The sequence below is a fragment of the Melopsittacus undulatus genome, chromosome 6, assembly GCF_012275295.1.
Source record: "Melopsittacus undulatus isolate bMelUnd1 chromosome 6, bMelUnd1.mat.Z, whole genome shotgun sequence".
NCBI lineage: Eukaryota > Metazoa > Chordata > Aves > Psittaciformes > Psittaculidae > Melopsittacus > Melopsittacus undulatus.
The window spans coordinates 28407639-28415745 of NC_047532.1; the positions used below are offsets into that span (position 1 = coordinate 28407639).

Genomic DNA, 8107 nt, shown 5'->3' on the forward strand with positions numbered 1-8107 from the left:
TGGCCAGTCTGCTTCCAAGTTTCAAAGAAATAAGTTCCCCTGAAGCAAGAAACAGCAAACCACAGGACACACATCACTGAGCTGAAAGCAGCACCGTAGAAAAGGAAATAAAGGCTGCTGAAGAGCCACTGTTCACTGTGACCAACATCAGAGTTTCAAGAACTCTGGACCACAAAGATGATGATGTGCCACAGCCTTTTTGTACTGCCTGGTGGACAGGTGGCAGATAGCCTTGGGGTTAACACACGCAGAGGAATAGCTCCATGAATCAGAAACCAGAGTGAGCAAATAAGAGACTTTTAACACCAAAGCACCCCTTCCTTTCCTTGCCTTTCAGACTTCCACATTGGAAAGGCCATGTGCTAGGGCCAGGGTGCACACAGAGGAGCATGATGCCTTTGGGGATGACAGAACTGCTCAGCAACAAGTGTCTGACTCTACTCAAGCTGAAGCCTGTGTTGTTAGATCAGTCACCTTCCTGATGGCTAAACTGGGCTTGGGCTCTCTAGTCTGTGCTACCCACATCACAGCTCCCTGGTTCCCAAATCCTGATGTTTCGATGTTGGAACCCCAAAGCTCCATAGCAGGGACACTGTATCCTGCGAAACAGGCAGCAAACTGGAATCAAGCTCCCAGATCGCTATTGATCATAGAGGCCTTCAGGGCTTTGGTCACTGCAGAAGCCTGCTGCCCCAGATGAGGAGAGAACAGTGCCACTTACTAGAAAAATATACCTTTATTTACCAGCTGTGTTTTGTTCAGAAGAGAATATCCCCTGACAAGGGGGCCAGCCATAGCCATACTGTTTATGGTGGCCAGCATGCCGCCTCACTTGCACCATACAGAGTGTGACAGAACCAGTTTTCCATGGGGACCCTGATGTGTTGAAAAGACAGGAAGGGGGTTGGAGATGCTGCTTTTATCTCGGGCCCCATCGCTTTCCACCGTGTTGTTTAGGGTTCTGTCAGTGGAGCATGTGGCCTTCCCACCAGCCCCTTCAACACAACACAGTCATATTTTCTCTCCAGGGTTGGGATCCCACTCATGGCCCTGCTGCTTCTGGCACATTCTTTGCAAGACAGTGGACACGAGTTAAATAAAGGTGCTGGGGGACATTTTCTAAAATAGGCACACTCGACGGCTTAACACAAAATGTACTTAATGGCACCAAAGCAGCAGTCTAGCAGGCAGGTGCCTGCTGTACACCAGTCACAGTGCTGAGTGCCCAGGCAGGGTGCTCAGTCATAGCTCGAGATGGGTAGACAAGACCTCTGCAGTACTTGTTCCCACACCACCACCTGCAGTGTGCCATGGCATGGCATAGCCCAGGCACCTGCAGACAAAGCTTTAGGGGCCTCCTCACTGCCTGCCTCCTGCTCGAGCTCACCAAGGCCATGGCACCATATGGGGCTGCTGGCACCAGCATCTTCTCAGGTAGCAAGTAACTAGTTTCAGTTGTGTCTTCAGGACACTACATTTTGAGTTTGTTGTTGGGTTGGTTTTTTCCAGAGGGGAAAATGTGTAATTCTCTTCAGGTTGGTGCAGTGCAGTGCTGGTGCTTCTGAGAGGTCTACTTCCAAGCCTTTACCAGTTGCTTGAGGCTTCTCATGCTGAAGACCAAAACATGGTTTCTTGGTGAACTTCGTAGGGCAAGACCCTGGCTTGGCCACTGCCACTCAGGCAGCACTCACCGCTCACGCATATTTAGGTGTGTGTCGTGGGCTGCTGGCCATGCTCCAACAGCCCCATTCAAAGCTTAAATAAACCAAAGAATGTCTTGGATTCCTCAAAATTAATCAGAGAGATTTTGGAGACATTGACATGCAAACTGTCCATCTTCCTGAGCTTGAATAAAGCCCCCAGGTAGCTTTTCCGGGCCCACGTTTTCTGACCTGTACAGTAGTTGATGCCCTTGTCCTCCATCAGCACATGGCTACCAAGCAAAGCTGGGTTCTTCTTGTAGACGATGTGGGTCAACACCTGGCTCGTGCAGACACTGCCTCGGAAGAGCACGTTGGAATATACAAAGTACAGACCGGTCTCATTGATGACAAGGCCCTGATCACGGTACTGAATGCCATTGGTGAAGGCATGGCCAGAGATGGACTCCCAATCCAGAGTGAGGTCTCGCTGGTCCGGGTTTCCTGGGAGCCAGAACAAGATAAAAAGTGCAGTAAGCCCAAGCAGTTGTGTGCTTTTTCCCCAAGTGACACCCCAAGCCACAAGTCAACTGTTCTCGAAGCCCTTGTCTGCAGTGTGGAAAGCCTGCCCTCACCTCAGGCTGGGGGAAGCTCTCACCTTCACCTCCCTCAGCTGCTTGTGATAACCTTCTGCCCTGCACACCCCAGATGCGAATCAAAACACAGAGCCCTCACTGAAAAACCTAAACAAGGGGAAAATTTTAGCTGTAGAGTAACATCCCACTGTCAGAGGAAAGCAGGAAAGCCTGAGTGAGGTGTGCTCCTCACAACTATGACTATGTCACCCTCTCACCCCAGCCATGTCTGCCCTATTCCATGCTCCCACATTTTGCTGGCCCCTTAGCACATACCTGTTAAGTGTGCTGCTTTCCTTGCTTCATTTTTCATTGACTGCTCCTTCTGCCCTGCACAAAAATAGGGAAGAGGTTAGCTGAGTGCTCCATGGAGAAGCCAGTCTAGAGAGCAGAAGGGAGACAACCAAGAAGATAAAGTAGGGCAGATTCAAAGCAGCACAGGGAACATAAGCACCATGACTTGGAACAGGAAGGCAGAGCAGTGCTTGAGCAAGCACTGCAGGGCAAGAAGAGAAATTTAAAAGGAAGAGTTGCAGCAGAGAGCCCAACGTGATCAAAAACAAAGGGAAAGAGCAAGGGGAGCTTTCACCTTTTTTAGCTCAGTTGGTGAGCTCAAGCAGAGGCCTGTCATGTGGGATATAGGAGAGGGACAATGCTGCCCCTTCATCCAGCATCTCTGGGCCATACAAAGGTGACTGCCCATTTTCTGTCATAGATGAGCCTGCTTTAGTGCCCCCTCTAGCCCAGCACTACCAAGGGCAGATGTACTCATGGTAGTGGACTTCTGTTTGCTGAGTACCAACCCTCCTCACAACTAGAACAGAGATGTGTGACACATCCTGCAAACCATTCCACTGGCCAGGCAGACTTTTTCTTCAGAGAGACAGAGCACAGCTGGGAAAATTCTGCCTTCCCTGGAAGGCTGTGTTTCCCTCGGAGAGATGGACTTGGAGAGGGACTTGGTATTTGGATTCCATCCCCACTCTGTCCTTCCCTTCTCAGTATCTCCTCCTTTAGACCAGTTCTCTAGCTTTATTTATTTATCCATCTTCCTCAAGAAATTCAGGGTTACTATTTACAGCTTATGTTCAGCTACTGCTAAAGTAGCCTGTGGTCAGACCATTGAACATCCAGCTAAAATGACAGCTCCCCTTCTCCTAAGCAAGAGATTACAAAATTTATTGATATGGGAGTTGATGGGAAGCAGAACTGCCCTTTCCAGAGAATTTTGCTATTTCCAAAATTGCTTTAATGCAGTATCAGAACATACTTGAAAAGAAATTGACTTTCCTACTAACCAAAATCCTCAAGGGAAAAAAACTCCCACCTTTTCAGATGTAGCAAGAATTATCAAAAGAGATGAAAATTTCCTTTGGACTTGGCTATTTTCAAAAAGTTATATCCTCACTGCTAACATTAACAGGGAATGGAAAAGTAAAATAATAGTTTTGAAGCTCAAAATATTATTTTTAAATATTTCCTTTCAGATTCAGATTCTTTGGTTTTTTTTTTTCCTTGTCTCTAAACTGGATGAGCATCAATTTGACAGGTGGATCACCCAGTGGATAAAGAACTGGCTGGATGCCTGCACACAAAGAGTTGTGGTCAGCAGTTCAATGTCCGGCTGGAGACCAGTAATGAGTGGTGTCCCTCAGGGATCAGTGTTGGGACCGGTCTTGTTCAACATCTTTGTCGCTGACATGGACAATGAAATTGAGTGTGCCCTCAGCAAGTTTGCTGATGACACCAAGCTGTGTGGTTCGGTTGATACGCTAGAGGGAAGGAATGCCATCCAGAGGGACCTTGACATGCTTGTGAGGTGGGCTGATGCCAACCTCATGAAGTTTAACCATGCCAAGTGCAAGGTCCTACACCTGGGTTGGAGCAATCCCAGGCACAGCTACAGGTTGGGCAGAGAAGAGATTCAGAGCACCCCTGTGGAGAAAGACTTGGGAGTGTTGGTTGATGAGAGAATGAACATGAGCCAGCTGCAGTGTGTGCTTGCAGCCCAGAAAGCCAACCGTATCCTGGGCTGCATCAAAAGCAGCGTGACCAGCAGGTTGAAGGAGGTGATCCTGCCCTTCTACTCTGCTCTCGTGAGACCTCACTTGGAGTATTGTGTGCAGTTCTGGTGTCCTCAACATGAAATGGACATGGAACTGTTGGAACAAGTCCAGAGGAGGTCCACAAGGATGATCAGGGGACTGGAGCACCTCCCATATGAAGACAGGCTGAGAAAGTTGGGGCTGTTCAGCCTGGAGAAGAGAAGGCTGCATGGAGACCTCATAGCAGCCTTCCTGTATCTAAAGAGGGGCTATAAGGATGCTGGGGATGGACTCTTCATCAGGGACTGTAGCAATAGAACAAGAGATAACGGGTTTACACTTAAACAAGGGAAGTTCAGGTTAGACACAAGGAAGTTCTTTACTGTGAGGCATTGGGCACAGGTTGCCCAGAGAAGTGGTAAATGCTCCATCCCTGGCAGGTGGCCTTGGGATGGCCATCTTGAGCAACGTGGTCTAGTGCGAGGCATCCCTGCCCATGGCAGGGGGGTTGGAACTAGATGACCTCAAGGTCCTTTCCAACCATAACTATTCTGTGATTCTAAATTAAATTTAGAAAAATTGGCAGTTTCTTGTGAAAAGTTTCTATTTCACTGAAAATGACATTTCTAAAAGAAGCCTCCCCAGACATATAATCAGGCTTTTCTCAATTAGCTTTGGCTGCAGTGAGAATTTGTACCAAAAGAATTTCAAAAAAAAAAAAGAAAAAGGATTCCCTACCCCAAAGAAAATGAAATCCTTTGCATCATCCAAAAATGTTAAAAAATAAGAAGAGAAAGAATTAACATGTGCAGTGCTATTCGTGTTGTTGCTATAGGTTAGGACAGCCAGAAACCACTTCTACAGCAGAATATCCCCACTACCACTACCCCACGGGCCTGGGGAGTCCTAAGGTAGAGGCACACTGCCCCAGAAAGCAGTTGCTGATACCTCTAAGCACTCCAGCAGGCAGAGTACAGGCCAACATCCCCATCATCACAAAGAGAAAGGTTTTTTTCAGCCAAGGAAGTGAAATCAGCATTTTCATAGCATCAAGCTGTGACCCTGCCTTTGCCCCAGGCAAGGAGAGGGAAGAGTTCAACAGGATCTTTCACACATGCTATCAAAGAGGAGTTCCTCCTCTATGTACATTAACTCACCTATGAGTTTTTCCAAAGCTGGAGGGATGTGTTCACTGCTGGCAGACTGTCAAAAGAGAAGAGTCACAAGCTGTCTTAGGAGAGTGAGAACACAGGAGCATCATCTAAGGCAGCCAAGGACTGTGTGACAATGGTGATTCTCAGTGCTCATATGAAAAGACCTTGCAGCACTCAAACATAAAGACATCCAAATAGACCCAATAGCAATAAAGTAGTCCTCTTGCAGTAATACACACCCCCACTTACATGGCAAACATTTAAATGCCCCTTGGGGATCTTTGCAACACTTGAGCACCTCAGAGCCAATTTTAAGGGTTTTTTTCTGGTTTCCCCAAAGCCTTCACAGACCTCACCTCTCTGAGTTCAGCCAGCTCCTTCTCCAGGTGGAAAATCTGAAACATGCTCAGCCCCACTCCAGTGAGGGCCAGCAGGAGCAGCAAGGAGATCACCAGAAAGCCAGTGCTCTTCCTTTCTCTGTTGTTCCTTGGCTTTCTGCTCCGGTCAGGTACTGGTGGTGGGAAAGGAGCGACGGGGGGTGCTGGAGAGCAGGAAGTATTTGCACTGGGACAGCCATCCACCCAAAAGATCTGGGGATACACGTAGTTCAGGTTCTGCTGCATGGCTGGGAGTGGAATGGACTGGACGTGCTTGGCGTGATCTTCCATGTAGCAGCCAAAAACTGCTGGGGCTGTCGCAGACTGAGCCCTGGGGGAAGACCCAGATCTACCTTTATGTGCCTGCATCACTCCAGCAGAGAGCACCCAGCTCAGATGCTGCAACTCTATAAAAGCCTCAAGCATCAGCAGTAAACCCCAAAGCGTTTCCGCCCTCGGCTGCAAGTTCAGGGCACTCGCCTGCTCCTCCCACAGCAAGGCAGCAGCACCAGCCCAGCGGCAGATGCTCACACAAAACCATGCTTGGGAAGCACGTGCACTCACATGCAAGTGCCACACTGCTAACTGGGGGCTGAGTAATCAGCACAGCTTACACTCACCAGCCAACCACCCTTTCCAGCAGCCCACTCGGGAAGAGACACCTGTTTTTCCACTGCAGTGTCCTGGACCACAAGCAGAGCAAAAGGAATGACAAAGCCTCCGGCACCCTGCGCAGGAGGGGAGAGGCAGAGCTGAGGACTCCTCAACAGAAAGATTAAGACCTGATCCCAGATATACTTATGGGTACTGGGGAATGGATTAATTTTACAAGGACAAATTACTTGCTCTTCTCTGTTGTGCATCCTGCCTTTTCCTTGGCTACTCCATAGGGCACAAATCTTGAGTCACAGAACATCAGTCACAGACATCATCCCACTGCTAAAAACCAGTCTATCAAAGAACAGGAAGATGTCAGAGCTGCAGCCGCAGCAGAGCTGCCCCATTAACAGCCCACTTTGAGCAAGCTCAGTGGGCTGCCTTCACCCACACCAAGTCACTGTGAGGCACTGGCCAAGCTGAAACAGTGGTGTGCTGTAATGAGGGAAACATACGGTGTCTCAGGGCACAAGCAGGCTCTTCTGGCAGCTTCTGCTGCCTCTCTTATCTTTGCAAACAGTATCTCAAATCCCACAGTCCTCTTCTAACCTGAAGAAGCCTCAGATAGGGAAGGGCTTTTTTATCATCACTTCAGGTCAATGTTGAGCACTGAAGAGGGACCTAACCTGGCTGAGTAACTTTAGAGTAAAGCCTGGGGTAGACACTATGCTACTTATCTTGATAGAATTTCTTTTGCCTTCCAAGAAAAGATTGAGAATTCAAGGCATGCTGCAAGCACCAGCAGTTACAAGAGCTCATTACAAAATCATAATGAAACAGGGCAAGACAGGGACATTTCCATTCCTCAATTTCCAAATTCTCAATTTTCATTCCTTATTGACTGCATATTTTTAAGGGGCAGCAATGAGATTTTCCCACAGAATTACAGGTGCACACAAGGGATTATAAGCAGCAGTTTGCTTTTCCAATTCATGCACTTATGTTGAAGTATGTATTTGGGATAGTGCATAAAAACAGCAACAGTACAAGAATAACCTGGAGATTTGTCTCCTCTGTGGCAGAAAGACACAGACTTTAATCTTGAACATCAAAACTGTGGTCTGAAAACAGCATGCTTTAACAACATAAACATGCTTTTTGCTCCAAAGCAGGGGCTCAGCTTTGCCTCCAACCACACCAGTAAGTCAGATGTGTCCTCAAAGCCTTGCCTGCACCACCAGACACCCCACTGCTTTTTGAAGGTGTTCACCACAGCTGTTTGTTGCAGAGTGATCTGCAACACAAGATGTTTCAGCAAGAGACTTCAGCAATCCACCTGGCTCATCCTCGTATTTCTAGGTTTCTGACATAAAAGACACAAAAGCAACATAATTCCAGCTCCAGCAGTTCAATCCTGGTCATGCCTACCCTCATTGTGCACCCTAGAACAGCACTCCCCAGCCAGCCCGAGGACAGATCCTCATCCACTCCCACAGTCATGACAAGAGGTCACAAAAAAGGTCTGGGCTCAGCCCTGCACCTCCCATGGCACATGGTGAACTACTACCCAGTGTTGGGCATGGGGAAAAAGAGATGCCTCCATGGCATAGGGAGCTCAGAGAGACAGCAGGATGGTTGGGCAAGTGCCTCCTGCCAGGA

At 48.2% G+C, this 8107-nt stretch overlaps 1 protein-coding gene across 1 annotated transcript; it reads right to left on the minus strand.

Annotated features, from left to right (window-relative positions):
- Positions 1 to 706: 706 nt before the first annotated feature.
- On the minus strand, positions 707 to 6391 carry FASLG (Fas ligand). Its single transcript, XM_005147084.2, has 4 exons — positions 5831 to 6391; positions 5478 to 5523; positions 2552 to 2605; positions 707 to 2144 (listed from the first exon to the last, which is right to left on the minus strand). The coding sequence occupies exons 1-4, from the start codon at positions 6275 to 6277 to the stop codon at positions 1750 to 1752; spliced, it is 942 nt and encodes a 313-aa protein (XP_005147141.2). The 5' UTR covers positions 6278 to 6391; the 3' UTR covers positions 707 to 1749.
- Positions 6392 to 8107: the final 1716 nt, after the last annotated feature.